This window comes from Cynocephalus volans, chromosome 6 (genome assembly GCF_027409185.1).
Source record: "Cynocephalus volans isolate mCynVol1 chromosome 6, mCynVol1.pri, whole genome shotgun sequence".
Taxonomy (NCBI): Eukaryota; Metazoa; Chordata; class Mammalia; order Dermoptera; family Cynocephalidae; genus Cynocephalus; species Cynocephalus volans.
The window spans coordinates 114,624,788-114,649,710 of record NC_084465.1 but is presented as its reverse complement, the minus strand read 5'-3'; the positions used below and the strand labels follow the sequence as shown (position 1 = coordinate 114,649,710).

At 42.8% G+C, this 24,923-nt stretch overlaps 1 protein-coding gene across 7 annotated transcripts in view; it reads right to left on the bottom strand.

Moving 5' to 3' along the window:
- XPO6 (exportin 6) overlaps positions 1-24,923 on the bottom strand; it is a 109,096-nt gene that overhangs the window by 16,106 nt on the left and 68,067 nt on the right. For 5 of the 7 annotated variants that reach the window (XR_010023874.1, XR_010023873.1, XM_063100332.1 and 2 more), the window contains 6 exons: positions 18,205-18,313; positions 16,680-16,772; positions 15,501-15,570; positions 8,790-8,949; positions 5,060-5,152; positions 1,339-1,483 (listed from right to left, as the gene is read on the bottom strand). Coding sequence is in view for 5 of the 7 variants with exons in the window: in XM_063100332.1 (XP_062956402.1) it covers positions 1,339-1,483; positions 5,060-5,152; positions 8,790-8,949; positions 15,501-15,570; positions 16,680-16,772; positions 18,205-18,313 (670 nt within the window). In the remaining 2 variants the exon portion in view is untranslated. The remainder of the gene's footprint in view (positions 1-1,338; positions 1,484-5,059; positions 5,153-8,789; positions 8,950-15,500; positions 15,571-16,679; positions 16,773-18,204; positions 18,314-24,923) is intronic. The other 2 variants (XM_063100334.1, XM_063100336.1) reach the window with 1 other exon arrangement.

The window sequence follows — 24,923 nt, the reverse complement described above, 5'->3', positions numbered from 1 at the left end:
TCCACAGTGCCTGCTGCGTATCAAGCGAGCATCACCTACTCCAGTTCCTCCTTCACCGTCACTGGCATCCTTGAACTCAGTCACTCCTCACATGGCAAACTCCTCAGCACATCATCCAAGCCCTACCCTTCAAACAACTTGGAATTCTTCATCTTACTCCTCTTGCTCCAACTAAGCCAAGATTTCTCTCAGCCCCACTTTTCTGCACTTCATCAACCACGCCAGTCTCTCCCACTTCTTTCACCTCAAAATGCCTCTCAAAAACATGGTTCAAATACATTGTCACTTTCAGATGAGCAAAAGAGAAAAAGACTGCAGTGAAAAGAGGATACCAAAGAGTCAGGGCATGTAGGATTACTTAAGAAAGAAATATTACAATAATTTCCTAGAGCTACAAAGGATTAACCTTTAACCCCATAACCTCCACTTATTCTAAGGAAATTACCTAGAAGGGTAAAGCTACATTCACCAATACACGCATTTCAGAATTATTTGCAATGATTTTTTTTTTTAAATGGAGGAGGCCTAAAAGTCCAGCAATGGCTAGGTAAATTATGGAACATACTCCTTATAGGATATTATAATCTTTTACAAATTATGATTAAAAACACAACATAAATTTATGGAAAACAATACACTGTTAAAAGCGGTACAAAATGCTATGTACGATTAAACTACAAAAAATATGCTCTATTACTATAAACTGGTAGTCTTCTTGGAGGACAACTTGACAGAATCCATTAAATTTTTCATGGATATAACCTTTGATTCAGTAATTCTACTCCCAGGAACCCATTCTACAGAAAGATAGGCATAAAAGGAACTCACTTCCATAAACAGGAAAATTATAATACATCCCTAGAAAAGTACAGCAACTGGGCAGTTTTGAAAAACTGAAGTTGCTTTACATATGTAAAGGAAGCCATGGCATATCGTTAGCTAGAAATGTAGCTACTTGTGACTATCTATAAACTATTACTCATGTATGTAAAAATACAGAAAAAAGTCTGGAAAGATATACAAGCAACTGCTGACACTGCTCACCTTGGGAAGGAAAGTATTTTGGAGAAAGAAATTGAAGACTACCACAACTTTTTAGTCTGTACAATTTGAACAATATTTTACTTTTTCACAATGAGCATGTATTCATGTGGGACCTAGAGAACTAAAAAAAGTTATATTTGAATGTAGGTGGACTACAACTAAAAAGGAATATGAACAAACACAGTTGGATCACGGCGGTGAGAAGTACGGCTCTGCATCCATGGTATTCTGATTTTATAGTAAATGGGGATAAGGACAGAAGGACAGATAGAGTTAAATAAAAAGTGTCACGACCTTGGTGCTGATGAGAGGTGTGATCGCATCTGCAGCAGTAGAGACGAGTGTCACAAACTGCTGTGTGCTGTGCCGGGGTGCCTCGCTGCAGTACTGCGCTAGCCAGTGAGAATACGCCTGGAGAGCAGCCAGGGACTGAGCATGCCTGCCGAAAGGAGAGAGGCAGTTTTACAAGAAGAAGTGAAAATACATTGTTAGCATTAAGCTTCTTTCCACAGGAGATAAGAGTTCCATCGGCTGCATTTGCTGTTCCGGTACATGGGTGACAGCAAGGAAATCATTCACCTGCTCACACAGGCCCTAAACACTAAAATACTCATCAACTAAACATTGCCACCACTGCCTAGACATAGAAAGCAGTTAGTAAATGCTTATCAGATCCAAGTCAATCTTTCTGTGACACACACGAATTCGCCTGAGAGAACTATAAAAACAGAATCAAAGAACTTAAGTGATATGTGTTGACTTTAGAACTGGTAAAATATTTCACATCCATAGCTGCAGACTAAGGTGTAGAAAACTACCAGGTATCACAGCTTTGTAAATAAAGCTTTGACATGAGTCTCGAATTTAAGCTTCCATCACACTCTGCATTCTCACTGGCTAGAGGATAGCTAAGGTGGCAAAGAGTGTGTCTGGATTCTGCAAAGGCTGTACTGCATCACAGTGCAAAACACACATCAAAAAGCTCACAATTCATCAAAGATAAAAAACAATAAATCTTTTTTTTGGTAAACAATAAATCTTAAGGTCTCAGAGCTTCAAAATACCAGACCTTCTCAGTGTAATTTCTCCCCGTCCTGTAGTCATTAAGAAGAGATCTGTGGGCTGATACTGTGAGATGGTATAAACTGTTGTCCATGGCTTCCGCTCCCATTGAGGGTCCTGCCTCAATCATTATGACACTGGTGCTGCAAACTGATGATTTTTCTAATTCTATCTTTCCTTTTCTGTTTGTTAGTTGGCATTCTTCTACAGAGCTTTGCCTCTCCTCATCTTTTTTTTTTCAGTCACTACAGATGGCATGGTGCTGAGCATTTGATGTAAATATGCACACGTGCCCAGGTGTTTCTTGGTTATTGTCTAATGTAATTGCATATGTGTGCCCAGGTGTCTTGGGTTATCGGACTTAAGTACAAAGGATGAACAGCTCTGATCCACAGTGCCCTTGGGACACCCTAGGAGGCCACTAGGGCAGCTGCTGCTAGCCACCTGAGCTTGCATCTGAATAAAGCCTATTAATTTTTTACCCATGGCTCCCAGGATCTTTTCCTATTACCTAGCTCGTGGACCTGCAGGTGAGGGGTTTCTGACCCAGTCTGCACAATGGGTTTGTAGGGTCTGTGAGCCCTAGCAATACAATTGTCTAGTAGCAATACACATGGATTCTTTTTATTCAACATGGTATAATCCAATATTATCCTTACTCTTTTCAGATAATCAAATTGTCAGGTTTGATCAGGAAAAACTCAAGCCAGCCCCTGCGTCCTTTTCATGGGGTCCCAACATTCACTGAGCACTTCCTTGCTTGCTAACTCAACAAGATTGTCCAGGATCACCCTCCCCCAGACTTGGAGCATCTCTCCAGGGAGTTCTGGTTCTTTTTAGTGGAAGACGTATTTTTAGAAACCAAGACGTGGGTACAAGTGGTAGCACTACTACTGGAGTGTTATTGCTTCTAGAACCTTCCTGTGGACAGAGCTAGGATACAGGCAGACATCACTTTAAAATCAAACTTAGCATAAAGGAATACAGGGCGAATTGACATCCTCTTGATATGATGCAAGAGGATAGGCACAGTACTGCCTATGTAGTTACCTTGCTAAAAATGTTTATCCTTAATCAAATACAGGAGAAATAACTAGACAAATCCAGATTGTAGAATATTCTTTAAAAAAAAAAAGGAAAAAAAATTAAGGTTGGAATCTCCTAAAGGTTAGTCGCCCTCTCACATATACATGCACATGCACACACACGCGCACAATTGAGGAAACTTTTCTAGATTATAGGAGACAAATTTAACGTGTGGTTCATGATTAGTTAGACCTTAGATTAAAAAAAAAGAAAAAGATATAAAGGACATTCCTGGGACAACTGGAGAAATCTGAACATGGACTATATATCACATGATATTACTACGTCCATTCCGTAATGAACACAATGGTACTACATTGTTAGGTAGGAGAATGAATGACTTTATTCCTAGGAGAGGTGTGCTGAAAGGCTCATGGTCAAGTGACATGTCTGCAGTTTACTTTCAAATGGTTCAGCAAAACAATGTATGTGTGTGGGTGGGAACACAGAGAGACAGAGCAAGAGAACAGAAGCACATGTGCAAATATTGACAATTAATTACTCTAGGCTAAAGGTATAACAATGTTTCTTCTACTATTTTCCCCATTTTCTACAGGTTTGATCTTTTTCAAAATAAGAAGTTGGGTAAGCAAAGAGACTAAGTACTCTAAAGTAAGAAAATATAGACACTGAGAGCTGAGATTCACAGTGACCAGGCAGTTATTTTATATTTAGAATCCGTTAATGATTTTACCCTTTACTTAAGTTCTAAGTACCAAAGCTAAGGAAGAAAGACATCAAAGTCATCCTTTGAAGTCTAAGAATTTCAGTCAATCTAGCACATTTGTAGAGCTCCTCAAGGCTGAAAGGAGGAGCTCTAAAACTCCTTGAAACTGTGTATAAGTTATGTTTATGAGCAAATTGGTGTCTTTTTCAGGAGAAGCTTCATAGCTTTCTCTAAATTCTCAGTGGAAAGCAATATTTAAAAATTGTAAGTAAGAGTCTCTTTCCATCATTTATCTAAATTGCAACTCAAGAACACTCCAGAAGAGGAGTCAGAAGGCTTTTTCTTTAAAAACCAGAGTGTAAATATTTTAGGGCCTGCAGGCCACACACTGTCATAACTATTCAACTCTGCAAAAGCAGCCATAGATAATATATATAAATGAATGGGCATGGCTGTGTTCTAATAAAACTGTATTTACAAAAGCAGCCAGTGAGCTGGACTTAGCACAGGCCATAGTTTGCCAACCCCTGCTCTAGTCTATAGCAAGCCTTCTGGGCAGTGTAATCTCTGGGATACAGCCCTATCTCCAGTCCCTACCCTCCATCTCTTCCATATGTCACTTTCCCTAATGGCATCCCATGTCTACAGAGTTTCTCAAAATGTGGTCCCCAGATGTCCTGCTTCAAAATAACCTGAGGTTCTTACTTAATATGCAAATACCTGAGCCTTATGCCATTCTGCTAAAATTAGAATCTCTAAGAGACTGTGTTCACCAATAATTCTTCTGTACCCTACTGTTTCAGTCAATGGTCTACAGGCTAAAATTCATGGCTTTCAAGGTGTTTCCATGTTAGTCCCAACATACCTATCTAGCCTCATCTCCCTTCCACCACACAGACTGCTCATCACCTACCAACTGCGTGACTTTGTTCTTAGCCAGAAAGAATAGTTTCTTTCCTCTTGAAGTGCCTACTCCATATTCCCTCTACCCCGGGCTCTCCTCTTCCTGATGAATTTCACTTATTCCAACCATCCTGACCCCAGACATACAATCAATATTTCTCTTTCTAGGTCTGGAATTTAACAGTTTTCCCCCTATTCACAGCAGCCGTGACTGTTCCTTTTTCTCTTATAAACTCACATGGAGATGGGGGACAAGGTCTTTCCTAAGAATGCACAAACACCAAACTCTATACTTACACATCAATGAGGTCAGGTTTCAATACTGATGGCACAGCAGTTTCAATGTTGTACAATTTTATCTGAGATCCATACAGAGTGACTTTGACCAGCCTGTTGGCAAAAAGCAGGCAATAAAGAACATTCAGTTTATGGACTAAACAGAGAAAATGGACAAAGTACCAACAAAGATCCCGAGGACAGAATTTTTTTCATACAAAAAAAAAAAAATCAAGACCAGACCTCTTTAATTTTATCCCAAGAAAATAATCTGTGATGTACATAAAGATTTATACACAAGGATACTAACCAAAGTGTTATCTATAGTGTCAACAGTTTTGAAAACAATATAAAAAACCAACACAGAGGATATAATACAATGTAATACAGTGTGAGCATTCCTAATCCAAAAATCCAAAATCTGAAATGTTCAAAAATACAAAACTTTTTGAGTGCCGATGTGACAAACAAAATGCTCATTGGAGCACTTTGATTTCAGATTATCAGATTAGGAATGTGCAACCAGTATAATATACAGTAAAAACCATGCTTAAAAGAATATTTAGTAACAAATATTCAAGATATGAAAAGGCTATAAAACATGTACATACAGAATATATCCTGATTTTGTTCTTAAAACGGATATCTGTTAACAGAAGAAAGGCTGGAAGAATTTTCACCAGAATATGCTTATTGCTACCACTTACTTTGGGGGTAAGACATAGTGGGTAGATTATGGATGATTTTTTTTCCCCTCGACTTTTCTATATTTCCAAATTGTCTAAAATAAATATATGCTTTTATAAATGAGGAGAATAAAAAATATTTTTAAAAAAGGAGACCTGTTCTTTTATCAGTTTATCTAAGTAGGTTGACAGAGACCTTTCTATAAAATTTATAATGATAAAACCATCTTAGCTTTTACTTAAAACCATTTTTAAAAGGAAATGTTTCAGACAGATAGATATAAATAAAACACAGCAAAATGTCCTCTGTAGAATCTAGGTGGTGGGTATATGGGTAATCCCTGTATAACTGAACTTCTCTGAAGATTTTAAAATGTTTATGATAAAACTTTGGGGGAGGTGATGAGAGGATGAAATGTTTATAGAATAAAATGAGGTGTTTTTACGTTCAATTCATTCAGAAGCAAGCTTTTGAGCTTACTGATTGCTCAAGGGCTCACTGAATACAAGTGAACATTCAATACAGTAACAGCCAGCTCTATGAGAAAATGGGAAATGCCTCTCTCATTAAAGAGGACATGCCTTTCTAAGTGAAGGGGAAAAAATCCAAGACCTGGCTAAGTTCTCTCTGTACCTACTCTGTATGGAAACCTGGGAGCCGATCAAAGCAGATGCCAGGGAGGACACTGTTTTTCTCAAGCATGACAATCAACTGGGGAACTTGTTACAAATGCAAACTGCCTGGTCCCACCCCACGGACTGATTCCGGAGGTGTGAAGAGGGGTCTGAAAATCAGCATCTCTGTAAAGCATCCAGGACCTCTTACGCATGGGGAACCACACTCTGAAAAATGCTCCTCTCTGATAGGAAGGAGAAAGCAGGACTTTATGCCAAACAGAAAACCACAGGCTCGAGCCACAAATTGTTCCAGGTTGGGAAGCTGTCAGGAAGGGTCACTTCCAGTCAGTCATGAAAGTAAGGGTAAAATAGCCAAGGGTCCTTAAAGTCCTGAGAAATCCTGGTGATAACTTGGAATCAAACCAGTTACAATCAGTAAGCAACATACCAATGAGCACCTGGTGTTCAACTGTTTAAATCCTGTTCTACAATAAAAATGGACATCTAAGTGTATCTTTTAATATTTCTATGTTCAGCAGTTTTAATTTTAGGTTTGTTTCATGTAGCCTGTAAGTAAAAATACTGCTAATCACATTGGCTGTTAAGAACATGTAGTCATAACAAAAGCCTTCTCTCCTACTTTATTCTAAATGAAGACAAAATAGCAACTATCTTTACATGCTAAGCTTGCAAAGCACTAAGCTTGCAAACCTAAGCAGTGCAGGTACTTCAAAAAGTTCATGCAGGCTGCCCAGTTAGCTCAGTTGGTTAGAGTGCAGCCTTATAACACCAAGGTCATAGGTTCAGATCACCGTACTGGCCAGCCACAAAAAAAAAAAAAAAAAAAGAGTTCATGGAAAAACGGAATTAAAAGATAATACTAATCTTTCCACGAACTTTTTGAAGACTCCTCTTATATTGTAAGGACCTATAAAATGATGATTCAGGATCTCTGATACGTCACCTCACTATAAAGATGAGATGATTGACAGACATATTATACTGCTTAAGAGAGTAAATTCAAATAATGGACATCTCATCTATGGATTTCAGACAGAAAGTCTTGTCCTATCCCTACTGAACACCAGTGCAGATGAAGAAGAGGAAAAACAGACTCTGGAAGAAGAAACGCTGTAGTTGGGAAAGAGCACAGCACGTGGACTCAGAAAACTGCTAAAATCCATTCGCCCCTCTCATGAGAATGAAAACTGAGTAAAGGTACTTCACATCTCTAAGTGACAATTCACTCTATGAAAACATAGCAATACCTGTCTCTCAAACTATAGAATGAAGTGAAATAAAATGTGCAAAAGCACTTTTGAAAATGTCCTACTATTGTATGCTGCTCTTATTATTAACACTAATCTGGCTTTTAAGGGATTTAACATTCTTCATTATCTCTTTTAAGCTAAGATGTAACAGTTAAAGAAAAACCTGGTATGCATGTAACTAGGCTTGGTTTTCCCCACTGTGTGTTACCAGTGACATGGCTACTAGGCCAATGGAAGCATCAGGTGTCGTGGCTTTGACCCACATTTACCCAGGTTTGATCCAATTCAATTTACCAGTTACCCTGAAATGATCTAAATTTCCCAACACTTACATCTGACTTTTTTAAGTGTACAACGTGTACAGGGGGGTAGTGGGTGGACTGGGTATAATGAAATGTTCCTCAACCAATGCAGCTATAAACCCTAGGTGGGACCCAAGGGGAAGAACTGATAAAAGGAGCCTAGTGGTGAAAGGCTAGGAACCACCACTCAGGCCTGGCTTAGAGGCTGTCCAGCTTTATAACTCCTCAGGACCTAATGGGATGGGACAAACCACACAAAGCCCCACCTCCGGCATCTGGCTGCCCACTTGGATATTGGCATCATTTTCTTAACTGTAGGGCTTTCTTTTTTTTTTTTTTTTTTTTGTCTTTTTCGTGACCGGCACTCAGCCAGTGAGTGCACTGGCCATTCCTATATAGGATCCGAACCTGCGGCGGGAGAGTCGCTGCGCTCCCAGCACCGCACTCTCCCGAGTGCGCCACGGGCTCGGCCCACTGTAGGGCTTTCTTAATGCCTCTTTATTCTTTGAGGAAATACAAAGATTGACTATACCTGGTTCCTTCTGACTCTAATACTGTCTTTACGTCTACATACAAGATCTTCAGTGAAACAACAGCTTATATTTATTGGCATGGCTACGCGCTGAGCTAAGTGCCTTACTGCATTTAATTCTCACAATAAAGCTATAAGAAACTACTTCCACACCAGTTTACAGATGAGGGACCTAAAGTTCGGAGAGGTTATGTAATTTGTGCTGTATCAGCCTGTACGTGGCAGAGCCTAGATTTACCTGGCACCAGAGCAGAAACTACATGACATGATTTGCCCCTCACATAAGAAGGCACAACTGAGCTCAAAAGAAGGAATGGCTCCACGATGTGACCACCAGCCTACCTCTCCACGACTGTGAGGGCGTCACTGAACCGTGCAGCAAACACGTCCCCAATAAAGTACTCGGCTAACCGGCCCACAGCCTGCAGCAGGGAGCTCAAGTCTCTCAGAGAACAGTGCAGCCGCCGACAGTCATTCTCCGCCGTGATGTTCAACCTGTGTCCTGGAACACAACACCTCAGTTTTTCACAGGAAGAACACGCTATAGTTACTACAGATAACAGCTCCAGACAAAACACACATAGCAAAACTAATTCTCAAAACAAAGCAAGGCACAGTCTGCGTCCCAGTACTGAGCAGGGAACTGAGCGCACCCTCCACCTAATGCCATACCCACATGTGCTCCAGGGGCAAGGAGGGACGGACAGCCTGGGTTGTGCTCACGTGGACTGAGCACCTGATCCTCTTCCTCTCGATCCTGTAAGGTACTGATATCCCTGTTTTTACATGTGAGGAAGCACACTCAGGAAGGGCCAGTAACTTGCCCCACATTGCTCATATTTTGGGGACAGAGCTGGTATTCTAAGCTAAGTCTACATGGTTCCAAGCCTGCTGCCTTTTGCACATGGTCCTGTTTCAGAATGACATCTCCATGGGCTGACAGGTTTGATTCACCCCTGCTAACAGAATGGGGTGCATTCTGCATTCCACCCCAGGAAGGTTTTTAGGTAGCACAGTATGGAATAAAGGACACAGGACTTGGATTCAGGAAGACACAGATTCCCTGCCTCTTCCTGGCTCGATGCCTCAATGAACCCTCCTAAGTCTCAGTTTCCTCATTTTTAAAGTGGGAAAAAAATGCTACTATTTCACTCACTATTGTAAGGTCTAATTCAGGATGCATTAAAAACCCTGAAAACTATAGAGCATTATTCAATGTTTGTAATTATGACATATAACAAAGTGCTAGTGATTTTCTAAGGCCTGAAATTTTCTTACTTTAATATAATTTCTTCAAGCTGAGCAAGGAGGATGCTAAGACGAAGGTCACAAACATTTGCATTTCAGTCACCTCCCTGTCTTTGGATCCCTCTCCCCACAAATGTCCACAAAAGACAGTAAGAATTTTCAGACCAGAAGAGAGACCTCCAAATCTGATCAAGTCCTCTTCGTTCAAGCAGCAGGGGTGAGGGTGGGGCAGTAACAGTAAGACCACTGCCCTAAATACTTTTCACACCTGCTCCCTCCCTCTGTCACTTCAGGTCTTTACTATCTGTTAGGAGTCAAGAGCAACCCTCCTCCCATGGTGCTCCACAACCGCCTTACCAGAATCAAGCCAACACATATAGCTCCCCTTACACAAGATGTTAAACCCTTCTGAGACTCTCTCCTGCTAAAAGGGGAATGCCCAAACCCTTCAGTATCAATCCTTAGGTTCTCACAGCCTCACTTCCTTCTTCTATTCCACTATGGCATCTGGACCCACTGATAACTCCCCAGGACCATGTCTCTGCATCTCTGCAGACACTGTTTTTTCTGCTTGGACTGCCCTTCATCTCATCCTCTGCCCACCCAAGCCCTACAAGCTCGTACAAATCCTCCAGACTCAAACAGGCATCATCTCTGAGACCTTCCCTCCCTCCTGCTCCTCCTGCATCCCTCCATGGCATTCTGTGCTCGTGAGGAGATAAACTAACGGTTTACAAGTCCATCTGCTTACTGACTATGAAATCCCTCGTGGTGTAGGGCTATGTCCAACAGCCAGAACAGAGCCTGGTCCACAGTCAGTGACCATAAACGTCTGAAGGATTTGGATATGAGAGAACAGACATCAAACTAGAGCAGGACAGGGAGTCCCAAGGAGCTTAACTTCCTTGTGCTGTCCTTGGGACTATTCAGTTTTATTATTTAAAGGTGAATACAGATAAGCAGCAGCTGGGAGAGGAAACCAGCACGGGTGAACACCTATGAGAAAGGGCAGATGAAGAGGCAGGCTTACTGCCTCGATCCCACACCAACTTCCTAGTGGTACGGCCTACCACAGTGCCTGTGACAGCCCCCAAAGGAAGACAGGAACCCGCAACAGGGGTCACTTGGGCACTGTCACAGTAGGTCACATCCCGAGAAGCAGGAAAACAAAAGAAGGGGCCACTCAAATAAGGACCCTACAAGGAGAGCCAGAGACAAAAGCCTCCTTCGACCTACCCCACATCACCTGCTTCCTCCTCCCCTCAGATAGCAGTGCCTTGGTGCAGAACACAGGATTCTCGGCCTACAGGCAGCCCTGTGGGGCTGTTGGGTGGGTGGCTAAGGAGAGTGCACCAGCTCCTCCAGCCAGAGAAGAGGATGACCACCCCACACCCCAGCCAGAAGAGTGCACAGAACAAACAAAACCAAGAGGTGTCTTTCGTCTGGCTTGGTCATGTGAGAGGGAACACTGCCTTCACGGGCCACAGAATGAGCCAACGCTAATCTCCCAGTTCACAAAAGTACCATAAGCACATAATCACACACTTTCTGAATGGCAATGGGATTTTCAGAGTTACAGCTATACAACGAACTTAGGGCCAACTTCTAAAACCTGTTGCTCCTTTGCACACCAACCACACATTAGGGCTCTGTGGGAAATAAACGCTTAAGACGAATACACCCTGGAATTGGGTATGGGGAAGATAGGCCCAAAAAGAGGTAAGGCAGGCTTTTCCTTTGAAGAGCAATGAGGAAAGGTTACTGTATCAGCATCAGTAGCCCCTCACTGTCCCTGTACGGTCCCACCTTCATCTTCAGTTCCACCTCACACCAAGCTCTGCCCTCATCTCTAGGTTTCAACTTATTCATTGTACTTAATACTTTGAACTAGGTACTCTTAGGAACACCTAAAAACTAGGTTCCTACACATTTTAAGCATATAAGGGAAACATTCTGTTTCTCTTTTACAAAATAAACCAAACCACCTTAAATCAACTTTCCATTTGAGTAAGGACCCTTAGGGGACAGTTCCTAGGCAGCTTAGAAGTTATCATAACCAAGCCTTCCACCCTTTGCCTTTGCCTGGCATTTCCCCTGCACCCTCTTCCTCCCATTTCCCATCACTCCCTTCTGAGAATCCCTGACATCTGATCACTCCCCTCTAAACCTGCCCTAATCGGCCTAGAATGGAAGACGGCTGTGTGTGTGTGTGTGTGTTTAATTATTGGTTTGAACCATACAAGTGATGATATTTAACCACTTCTGACCTAACAAAACTGCAGTTCCACACAGTTCAACTTAATACATGTGTACCATCAAAGGTTCGCGTTAATCAAAATTGTGGCTGGTTCTTTCTGTTCTGTCTGCAAGGCAAACAAACAGACAGGCAGGAGTACCTCAAATCAAATTCTCCACCCATCCCCCTCAAGCCTAGACCACCACCACCAAATCATGCGAGGCACCAACTAAACTGAGGGCAGGCCAGAGTCCCACTGAGAAAAGGTGTTCTAAACCACCGACATTTCCTTCTATTTGGCTAAAGCTTAGATTTCCCCCAATAGCACAGAACATCTTCAAAGTACAACCTTAGATGAGAATATTGCTACATACAGGCTTAGAGGCACCAAATACCATGTCCTATCTTCCATAAACCAAATCATCTTGAAACTGTCTAGATGTGCTCTAAGCTACATCCAAAGAACAGCTCCTTGGCAAATCTCTACCCTGGGGAAAAAAAATATTAATGTTAAGCATAATTTAATCTTCTCTTTTGGGGGCACGAAGAAGATGGAGATGTGAAAATTAGCATTTGAGATATTCCATTCCGAGATGACAAACAAACCATAAATGACCTACCCCAAGCAAAACAAAGAATACAAGTCTAAAACTCTTATTTATTGTAGATGAAACCATCTCTTAGAGGCAGGAAAGCTTCCATGGTGCTGTGGTTTGAATGTCCCCCTACACTCATGTTGGAACTTAACCCCCAATATGGTAAGATGGGGCCTTTGAGAAGTGATTTGAGCATTAGGACTGTGCCCTGGTGAATGGATTAATCCATCCATGGATTAATGAGTTAATGAATGAGCAGACTGTGACAAGAGGAGTACTGGTGGCTTTATAAGGAGACCAAGAGAGTATGTTAGAGGTCTCTTGCTTAGCCCTCGCCATGTGATTGCCTGTGTCGCCATGGGACTCAAGAATTCACCAAGATGCTCCCCCTGAACCCTGGACTTCCCAGTCTCCAAAACTGTAAGAAATAAATTTCATTTTCTTACAAATTATCCAGTTTCAAGTATTCTAAGCCAACAGAAAATGGACAAATACACACAGCTAACCAGAAAGGTTAAAGGGGTTACTTAGAGGAGAAATACTGCCTCAATGAGGGAAGCCAAACACAAAATGGATACTTTAGGGCACGTAAGGACATAACTGCCATATAGAGGGAACAATGACCAGTAAGAGGGTTTCTTAAGCTGGAAACAGGACAGACAGGGGCAAGAGAGGTAAATAGCACTGAAGTGACACATGCTTTGGTTTGGTCTGTACTGAGGAGGTGGAAGCAAGAAGATCAGCAGTAGTAGAGAAAACAGTAAGAAGCACACAGAAGCTTCTGAATGTGAATGCTCCAATAAAATCAAAAGTGGGGGGCCTTCTGCGCTGTGTAACAACCCTGTAGGTTACACTACTGGCCAAAACGTATACTCTATTGCCATAAATGATCACAGCACCAGAAGAGCACGAGAATTGTGGCAGACTCCCCCCTACACAGATTCCAGAGGAGACCCAAGAATTAAAGGCAGGGCCAGAAGGTAAATGAACATGAAAGGAGGGGCCATAACCTACTTGGTGAAATAACATCATTTCTGTTGAGAGACAGTAAGGCTGACTTATGGAGGTTATTTGAGGGGGTAAATAGTCTTGGGAACCAGGGAACAAAATGTACTGAGTTTCAATTTTTTAATAACCTTTGCACTGGAAACTTGGCTTTTGAGCCACCAAGGCATGGGGGACTGCTTTGTCATGGATAAGAGAGCTCATTTTAAAACAGGAAATAAGTATTTCTCTGGCCTGAGAGGTTGTACCACTCAAGTATGCACCAAGGATCAGTGCTGAAAAGGAGATTTATAAATGATCTGCAAGAGCTAAGCATTATGTGAAATTGCCAATAAATGATCTTCAATCAGAGCAGGTATACGATATCTTGTTTGGGGAAAAATAAATAAGATTATCCTTCTAGGATAAGCACAGAGTTATCGGTTATATCTCAGAGAAAGGATTTAAGAAGACTCACTGCATATTTTCACCTGAAGACAGACACAACATAATGTAAAAAAGTCAACTACAACACTGAACAGGAAACTTAAGGGTCAATGGGGGAGGGGGTACATGCTTGGTTTTTTAAGTAGATCAAGAATAATGTCTTCAGAGTTCTGAGTACATTCTGATTTGAATAGTGGCCCTGAGAGAGAGACGACCTGGGCCCGATTATTCCCAAGAATGGATTCTGGAAACATTTGTGGCACTCAACTGTCAACTGATTTTCATTAGTGTCGACAGCACATTTTACAGGCATGTTTGTTTTGAAAAGTGTCTTTTTAAAGTTCTGTATAAGCTGTTATTACCCTGTCAACAAAGCCAGGGCCCGTACTTGGGACATGTCAAGTCCCCTCAACCTCTTGGGGCCCACTGGACTATTTGGAAGCTAATACAGTCATGCAAACAAGCCATCACAGGCCACCAAGAAGCGCAGCCTCAGAAAGAGCCTCCTGGGGAGGCACTGCCGTGAATAACAAGCTTGTCCAGGAGATAGGCTGTAGTCTGGGCAGCTCTGCACTAGGCTGAAACAGAACCACACAGCATAGGGGCTGCAGGCCAGGGCTGGGCGGAACTCCTGTCCGGAAAACACTGAAGAGGAGCAGAGTGAATGGTGCATAGGACATGATGGGGCAGGAGGGACACGCGTGCTTTTAAGTTACTGGCATTTTCAGCTGGCAAAAATGAATGCCAGATCTTAGGTATTCAACTTTTTATCATTCGCCATTATACCATCTTGGGACTAGCACTAACAAGCTATGTGACCTGGGTAAATTAACATCTCTGAACATCAATTTCCTCTTCTGTAAAATAGGGCAGCTAGTAATAGTACTTTTACATCACAGGACTAAATAAGTTAATAACACAGTGCCTGGCATGTAACGAGTGCTCTATAAATGGAAGCCATTATTATTATTATTAACAAAATAGCAAAAAGATGCTAACCCTAGACACCAAGCAAAGGAAGCCTGTAAATGGCAGCCAAAACCCTTTCCAACTAGTCAGAGCCTCCTGTGGGCCATTTACAAATGGAGAGCTAACAATTGCTAGCTATCAGTGTGTTCCACCACAATTCTGCCTGCTCTGGAGCTGCTCCTATGTCCTTCTGATTCTAAAAACCAGAAAAGAAGAAAGAGCACATCACAGAAAAGTCCAAGGCCATTTTCCTTCTTGTGTATTTGCTGGTTTAAAGGACATAAGAAAATATTCTAGGGTTTTTAATAAGTCCTATCTCTTTGCTCCAAATTAGCTTCTTTCCCAAACACTTCTTTGGAATATATTGTCATAACTGCATCTTTTACCTTCCCTACGATTTGTTTTTATCATGAGTCTTTTTTAATTTTTCCCTGTTTAGAAGTAGGGAGTGACGAAGGAGGAGGAGGCTACAATGGAGAAATCATGTTCTGACAGCAGAAGCAGCAATAACGAAATATCAGTCCGATTTTTTTTTGAATGTTTGGTTAGATTAAGAAATAAAAACCAGTTTACCTGACTCTGAAGTAACTATGAACTGCTGCAATCCCAAATAAACTTCTAAATTGTCTTGAAGAACTGGGAACTGAAACAAAGAAACAAAGATTTAAAAAAAAAACAAAAAAACCCCATAAATGCTAGTTTTAAAAGCATTTTAACACTAAAATATTACAAGTACCTATGGGGAGAGGGGCATGATCAAAAACTTTTATCTGAGAATGTTTACATGCAGCTAAGAGGTAGCTCCCCTTCAGTGCTCCCCTCCACAATAATTTCTACAACTGGAAACCACCAATTAATATACAGAATAAGAAAGAAAACGACATTATCCGTTTGATTTTTTTTTTAAAGCAAAGCAAAGGATGCTAGGATATGACCAGTATGTTCCTAATAGAGGACATCAAGCCCCAAAATGATCTACACCTTCTAAATCTCTGAGACAGGGCCATATCTCCCTTCAAATCCAATCCATACCCTTGAGAGAAATATCAGATATGCCTTATTAAAGTGCATGGCAAAGCGAAAAGACAGGCCAAATTATTTCAAAGTCAGTTTCCTTTGCTCATGTAGCCAACAGGAATTCATAACCAGAGCTGTATCTTTCTTTCTAAAGCTGCTACACTCATCACTAAAATAAAAACAAGACTTAAATGTGACAGGCCCCTACAAAAGACAGATGGCAAAGTAAAATGGCACTTTCCATGAGAGAACAAAGGATACAGTTGAGTTTGTATAATGTAAAAGCTGACCCCAATAAATTATCCATCAGTCCTTACAACTAAAGATTCCAGCACATAAATAGAGGCAGAAAGAGCTGGCAATTTGCCGAGTGACCTTTACAAAAGCTAGCTTCTCAGCAACATAACTTTTATAAAAAACATCTCCTCTGCTTAGCCTGGTCCCTTCCAAGATACTGATGAAGACATTAAGACATTAGTAAAATTCATATTATATCCAAGAATAAACAGGGCTTCCAAAAATTAAAATATTTTGTGTAAATGTTAACATTTGTTAAATTTAAGAGTGGGTTATGGTAATAAGTACTCTGTTAAAAATATACACACACACGTGCACACACACACACACACAAATTTAGAGAGAGAGAAATGGAAGGAGATACATGTGAGAAAAAAGCCATGCTCTATGTCCAGGGAAATAATGAGACTCTTCATTGCCCTTCAAATGGTGAGTTACCAGTGTTGAGAAGGCGTGTGTGGGAAGGAGCTCCATCACTTTGGCCACTACCTCCAAGCTCTGGCGTAAGTACCGCTGCCACTCTGTCTGCTGCTGTGAGGGGAACACAAAAGAATCAGCTCTCCCAGAAAGGCAGAATCCTGTCATTTTCATTGTTGATCTCTCCTTTGCCTCAAGTCCACTCTTAGACATAAAATTTTGAAGAAATGGAAAATGATGAAACCAGGTTATCTGATACTTTAAAAAGGCCAAGCTAGAATTTATTTTTAATCCAATGAATAAATTTCATAAAAAGCTGTCTCCTCAGAAAGCAAATGATCCACGTAGAACAACCTACCTCTCCCCACTGGGGTCATAGGAATAGAGATAAAAGAGCCAGTTGTGAAATGCTTGAGTCCCCGTTACATCACCCCACCTATAGGAACTGGTCACTTATCACCTTCTGATTACTATGTTTCTACACATATAAGTGCTCAATCAATGCCACTCAAAGTATGGCCCACAGACAGGCAGCACCAGCATCCCATGGGGGCCTGTCAGAAATGCAAATTCTGTGGCTCCATCCCAGCCCTTCAGAACCAGAATCTGTTTTAACAAGCTACTCTAGTGATCCTTATCCATGCTAAAGTTTAAGAAGTACTGGCCTCAATGATACAGCTAATAAGAAGTGAAACTAAAGTTGACCAAGCACCTACCACGTACCAGGCATGCAACCAGTCCTTCCACATGTGCTGCCTCATGTAACTGTCAACACAAGTCAGTAAGACACATCATTCCCCTTTTGGGAGATGAGGAAATTAAGGCTCAGAGAGATTGAATACCCAGACCTCCATCTCCTCCACGCCCAAGGATGCAGAAATTCAAATCCAGGGCCAACTGGTTCCAAGCATAGGGCTCTTCCTAACCCAAACATGGCTACCCTCAAGGTCTTGACCATGCCACAGTCACTCTTATTTTGAGAATGACCGCAATTACGTGAAAATTTTAAAGTGCCTGGTGGTTAAGAAAAAGGAATAGTAGTGTTGTGTTCTTAAAGACACTTTCCTTATCGATGTTGGGCACACCAGCATCAATAAATTCAGGATAGATTTTTAAGAAATATCAGTTTACATAATATAAACAAAACAGACTTCCTTTCATGCTAGCCTTGTCTTTTATATATCTCTTTAACTATTTCCACCAGTATCAAGCTAGCTGTTGTTTCCCAGAGTAGGTAGGGGTGCAAGGCAGGGGAAAGAAGAAGGATACAGAGCTCTCACTAAACCACTTTTCACCTTACATATGGTTTCTCTACTTACATCTCTAGTCCATCTAGGTAAAAATGCCTGTAAAACATTTTTTACAGTTAATGAGCCCAAAGAGACCAGCAGGAGAGAAAAAATTTCAAATGTACAACTTAAATTGTAAGACTACTCTGGCTTAAAAACAGTCTCCGGAGCAAAGGGCCAACCAGTTTCAAGTCTCCATTCTCACTCACATTACAATATGACAAAGATTAAAAGTCAACTCCGGGTATGCCACTTACATCATCATCCAGAGTTTCATCGTCCAACTCCTCCAACTGGGCCTGGTTGTATCTGAACTGGATTCGATTCAACACCTCTGTAAGCAAGAGCACCAGGGCGTCTTCGTACCTGTGTGGTAGGGAGAAATTCAACATCAGGTGAAAGGAAGCTTTTAGCCAACGATTTCAGAAAAGGCTCCAGCACTATAAAGGAAATGGTGTCTCTGCTGGATTACCACAAATTCCTGATGCTGGACTTCCAGTCAAGATGGCAGAACAGATGGTCCCCAGCGTCACTCTCTCCCACAAATCTATGAATTTACAACTATAAAAATGTAACATCAGCTAAGCTGGGGCTGCTGGAGCTCAGGTGAGGAGGAGGAGAGACCTATGGAACTCATGAAGGCGGGAGAAACCATGAAGACAGAAAGAAAAAACTGCACTCAGCGTTTCAGGCCGTGGCTGCTTTAATGCTGGAGCACATAGAGCAGGAGCTGGCAGAAGCCACAGCTGTGCCCTTTAGCTGGAATTACTTGGAGGTAGCAGGGGAGAAGAGGACTTTGGTGGCCCCCAGGACAGCAAGACCACTAACAGGGTTTCCGTGGACCCACACAGGACTGAGGAGCCAGAACAGCTGAAAAAGGGGAGCCACTCAGAGGCAAGTGAGTCATCAGAAGGGACCAGCGCAGGGACCATCCCATGGGAAGTATTTGGAGTACGGGCGGCCGGAGAGATGGGCCCACTGGGAGAACACTGGGACACAGAAAGGAGAGCCCCCCAATTAGCACAGGAGTACTCAGAGGAGACTGGTCGGGAATGCAGAATTGCATGGGGTGCAGTTTAATGATAAGATTCAGGCCCAGATCAGAGTTTCTACACAACCCAGGTGCACCAAGTATCTGGAGAGCCAGAAGTACCTATAAGGTCAACCATTAAACCCTGAGCTGCACAAAAAGTCTTCCCTAGGGAACAGCAGCAAAGCGGCAATTTACCTCAACCACACAGCTCAAGTACTAGTTCCCACAGGAAGCTCCCCTGTTTCAGAAGCAAGCAAAGGACAAAAACTTAGTTCCAGCCCAGGCACACCATGAATGTCTTGGGGCCCACTGGGGTACATGAGGCATGGAGTCAGGGGCAGGACCTTTGCCCACAACCACCCATACCACCAGCACCTCAGGCCCCCACCTGGGAACCCGAGAATTGGAGCCAAGGACCAGACCCCACTCCCACATACAGGCACATCACTGATGCCTAGGGGCTGGCCCAGAGACCCAGGGCTGGCAGCCAGGGACCAGACCTCCTTCCCAAAACCAAGCATGCTGTGACAGTGCCTCAGGGCCCCACCTGGGGGCCGAAGGCATGGAGGAGACCGGACCCCCCTCCTACAACCAGGCTCACCACACCAACACTTCAGGGACGGTCAGGGGACCTGGGGCATGGAGAAGGGGACTGGACCCCCCTCCCACAACCAGGCTCACCACACCAGCACCTCAGGGCCTGCCAAGGACACGGCGTAAGGAGCTGGGACTGGACCGACCCTCCTACAACCAGGCATGCCAGGTCAGTGTATCAGGGCCCACCCAGGGGCCTGAGGCATGGAGAAGGGGACCGAACCTCCCTCCCACAACCAGGCACACTGTGCCAGTGCCTTGGGGCCTGCCCGGGGATCCAGGATATGGAGAAGGGGACTGGACCCCCCCTCCCACAACCAGGCACACTGCGCCAGCGCTTCAGGGCCCACTTAGGGACCTGGGGGAAGGAGAGGGGACCGGACTACCCTCCTACAACAAGGCACACCACGCCAGTGCCTTGGGGCCTGCACTAGGACCCAGGGCATGGAGAAGGGGACTGGACCTGCCTCCCACAAAGAGGCACCCCATGCCAGTGCCTTGGGGCCAGCACAGGGACCCGGGATATGGAGCCGGGGACCGGAACCCCCTCCCACAACCAGGCACCCTGTGCCAGTGCCCTAGGGCCCACAAGGGGACCCAGGCCCCGCTCCCACAACCAGGCACCCTGTGCCAGCTCCTCAGGGCCTGCCCTGGGACCTGGGGCCTGAAGAGGGGGACCAGACCCCCTGCCCACAACCAGGCACACCATACCAGCACCTCAGGGCCTGCCCAGGGACTTGAGGTATGGAGAAGGGGACTGGACCCTCCTCCCACAACCAGGCACCCCATGCCAGTGTCTCAGGGCCTGCCTAGGGACCCAGGGCAAGAAGCTGGGGACCAGAACCCCCCCCCCAACCAGGCACTCTGGGACAGTGCATCAGGGCCCTGCCCAGGGGCCCAAAGCATGGAGAAGGGGACCGGAACTCCCCTCCTACAACCAGGCACCCTGTGCCAGCACCTCGGGACCCCCTCAGGGATCCGGGGCATGGAGAAGGGGACTGGACCCCCCCTCCCACAACCAGGCCCACCATGCCAGTGCCTTGGGACCCACTCGGCGACCCAGGGCATGGAACTGAGAATCAGACACTCTCCACAACCAGGCACACTGCCAGCACCACAGAGCAGACCAAAAACATCTCCTCCATGTGGGTGGCCCACCACAGCTACCACGATAACCATGGCTGCCGCGAAGGCAGTCAGATGCCACAACCACCACATAGATGGTCCGCCAGCCACTGGAGTGAGCTGACACAAGGAGAGTCACCAGCAGAGATAAAGAAAGAAGGATGTCTGTCTCCACAGAGCCCATTTCATAGTGACGGAAGAGACATCTGCTCTATGATAGTATTGGGGGACCTGATCATGCCTCTCAACACTGGACAGATCATTTGGGCAGCAAATCAACAGAATAACCATTATTCTTTCAGAGGGAGAGAAGAAATCTAGGGTAATTAGAAGGGGTAAGGGGGAGAGAAAGAGGAATGAGGAGGGATTGGACAAGGGGCATAAAGAATAATTATAATTCATAACAATATATCTGCTAGTAATATTGATTTGATCAACATATCTCAATGTTGAAACTCCAAAATATGTATAATCAATTTTGATTCAATAAAAATTAAAATTTAAAAAAAATGTAGACACACACACACAAATTAAATAAATAAGTAAACAAAATGAAGCAAGTTTTCCAAAATCCACTGCCTTGGCATAAGTTTCATGAAGTCCATGTCAACACCTTGTTCTTAAGATAAACAATGTATGGGTTGTAACTGCTGATTTACTGATCAATGTATATAACCTGCCAGTTCTGAATAAGCCACTTAGATGTTGTTAAGAATAGCTGAAGCACAAAGCTTCTACTTCAGGTTGCATGTACACACTTTTGGTTCCCATGTTGAATCAATACCAATGCCTGTGACTGGAACTCTCCCTCTCCCCATTTTTTGAAACTCCCTTATAAAATGCTTTTGCTTGTAGTAGACTTTGGCACACTCACTTTCCGACTCTGTTGGGTTGTGTTTCCCAGGTCAATCCTCAAGTTGGGCTTTCAGTAACCCTGTATAAAATTATTTCTGTTTTGACAGCCTTGAGTTTGGCCCACAGGACCATGGAAATTTAAGATGTTGATAATGGGGAAAGCCATAGGTGGAATATGTCGGAACTCTCTCTACTGTCTTCTCATTATTTCTGTAAATCTAAAACTGTTCTAAAAAAGCCTACTTAAAAAAACCTAACCAAAAAAAATAATTAAAAAAATAAATAAATTCCTGATGCTTAGTCTATGGGTCGGCAAGTGTGAGTGGAACAACAGCAGGGATATTTATTTACTTAACTATGTAGCTGGCACCATAGATCTTCTTGATGAATTGGCCCTTTTATCATTATATGATATCCTTCTTTGTCTCTGGTAACAATTTTTGTCTTCAAGTCTGTTTTGTCTGATATTAGTATAGCTACCCCAGCTCTCTTTTGGTTATTGTATGAAATATCTTTTTCATCCTTTTATTTTCAACCTATTTATGTCTGAATCTAAAGTGAGTCTCTTATAGACAATATGTAGTTGAGTGATGTTTTCTGAAATCCATTCTGCCCATCTCTGCCTTTTAATTGGAGAATTTAATCCATTACATTTAATGTAATTACTGATAAGGAAGGCTATACTGCCATTTTGCTATTTTTTTATGTCTTATCTTACATTCCTCAATTCCTCTATTATTGCCTTCTTTTGCGTTAGTTATTTTCTAGTGTAGTATTTTAAATTCCTTGTCATTTCTTTCACTATAAATTTTTGAGTTATTTTCTTAGTGGCTGTCCTGAAGATTATGGATAGTATATATAAGAGTACTTCAAAAGTTCATGGAAAGGGCCAGCCCCGTGGCGCAGTCGGGAGAGAGCGGCACTGGGAACGCAGCAGTGCTCCCGCCGCGGGTTCGGATCCTGTATAGGGATGGCCGGTGCGCTGAGTGGTGCGGCCGGTCACAAAAAAGACAAAATAATAATAATAATAAATAAATAAAATAAATAAATAGAATTAAAAAAAAAAAAAAGTTCATGGAAAGATCTGTTTTGTTTTTCAATTCTATATTTTCATAAACTTTTAGAAGTACCCTTGAATAAATACCAGCTAATTCAATGACTTAATGTTTTTAACAGCTGTGAGAAGTAGGTGGTATCATCAATAGTTTTCTGATGATGAAAAACAGTTAACAGAAATTAAATCAATTGCCCAAGGTCACAAAGCTAGCTATTTTGAACACAGGGCTCCCTCATTCAAAATCCCATGTTCTCTCGGTACATAAACCATCAATGGGCTTCGAGCCTGCTCCACCCAACCCTAAAACCTAATCATTAATCACTTTTAAGAAGACTTAGAAACTAAAAGAAGAAATAGAAAAAGCCTGAGGAAACTCTGATCCTTTTGGTCTGTGTCTAATAATATCTCTCAAAGAAATGCTTGGAGCCCTAGGTTTGAATATTTCCCACATGTGATATAAACCTAACTCAGAAGATACCAAGGTATGTGCAATAGTTGTTACAAGGGCCAACAGATCACTTGTTTTCAAGAATAAATTAGGTTGTCCTGAAAAACTTTTAAGACAAGTTAAGGGACTATTTCCAGTCATAAAGCAAACCACTATATTAGTTAGTAATTTCCCAGTGCCAATCTACTTGCCATACTTTGTAACGCTGGGGCTAAAGCTATGCAAAGCATATTTCTCCCTGCCCTGTTAGGCTCTGCCAACAGGGACACTGGAGGAAGACTGGAAGGCAGAAGGAGGGACGAAGGGAGTTCATTCTTCCTGTGGACTTGCTATCCCAGCAGTGTTGCCCCAGCAGTGGTCAACAGGCAGCAGCGACTGATTTCAGTTTCTAGCTTCATTCCACGTTCCCAGAACCAGCCTTATCATGCACCCTCAGAGGTACCAACGCAGCCAGGGTACACCATCTCCTCAAAGGAATGAGTCCCAGCTCCTTAGGGTCCCTCCTCTGAGCTCATGTGGCAGCTGCGTGGGGACCTCTCTTCGGAGATCTGAGAGGGAGCTGCATAGAGCCTGTCCCTTCAGCCTTCTAGATTTTGGTAACCCCACCCTCTTTCCTTTGTACCCCTAGCCTTAGGGGCGGAGCTGCTTCCTGCATTTACTATCTGTGTTATCCAGTGTTCCTTTTTTGCTTTTCCAGTTCTCTAAAATTAAATCAATTTCCTACACTGAATTCTCTGTTAATTAAGTATGGTTTCTGTTTTCCTGATGGGACCCTAACTTATACACCACCCAATCTAATTCAGGTGAGTACTAGAGCAACAAGATAACCAAAGCTAAAAGGTTTACAATGCCAACATCAAATATAGTCTATTTAGTCTAAGAGTTACAACCCATGTGATATAAGACTGTGTAGAGACAATCTATAGATCACTTACAACTCCTCTTGAACCAACCCATTTCAGAGGCTGGTGGGCACAACAGCTCATTTCCTAATTAGAGACAGAGACACTGCACCCCACCCATCCCCATCCCCAATAATCAGTCTCCCACTGTAAATGACATAGCAACCTAACAAACACAAGTCCCAGACTAGACTGGCAACGGAGCATGGTCCAGGTAAGAATCCTAGCAGCGAAAATTACTAATAAAATTGGCAACATCTGTGGGGAAAGTCACCCAATAGAGTCAAAATCCCACTTCAGTAGACTCCACAGAAAGGTAAGATCATTAGGCCTGGAGCTTATATTTGCCATTTGCTCAGGACATAAATTCCTAAATTTACAGAAGTTTCATGCTATAAATTATGACTGAATAAAACATTTTCACAATTTTGCTTAAAAAAAAAAAAAAAAAAAAACTACATCAGACCAGAAGGCAGAACAGAGGACAAATGAATTCTGTCTTCTATAAATTATCTTGCTGAACTAAAAGGGAATTTAGAAACTTTGTATACAAAGGATAACCCTAAATCAGACTTAAAATCCTTACTGGCAGTTAGCAATTCTAGATGCAAAAAAACCCATTATCACTTAGAAAATTAAACACAACCAGTCACCAGGCTAAAGCACATACAGATAATTGATCTTCCATTGTGTTTGGTGTGGGGTGAGAGAAGTACTCATCTATGGTTATGGCAGAGATTCTGGTTGCCTACCCAATACCTATCCTCCCCTTCTTCCCTAGTAAGAGAACAACGGGCATGGAGGCCAAATGAAAGACTACATTTCCCAGCCTCCTTTGTAGATAGGGGTGGTCAGTGAGATATTAAAAGAAGTCATTGGGTGGGGCTTTCGGGAAATCTCTCCCGCTTCTCATTCCTGCTGCCTAATTGTGGGCGTGAGGTCTGTAGCATCCATCCAGCCCC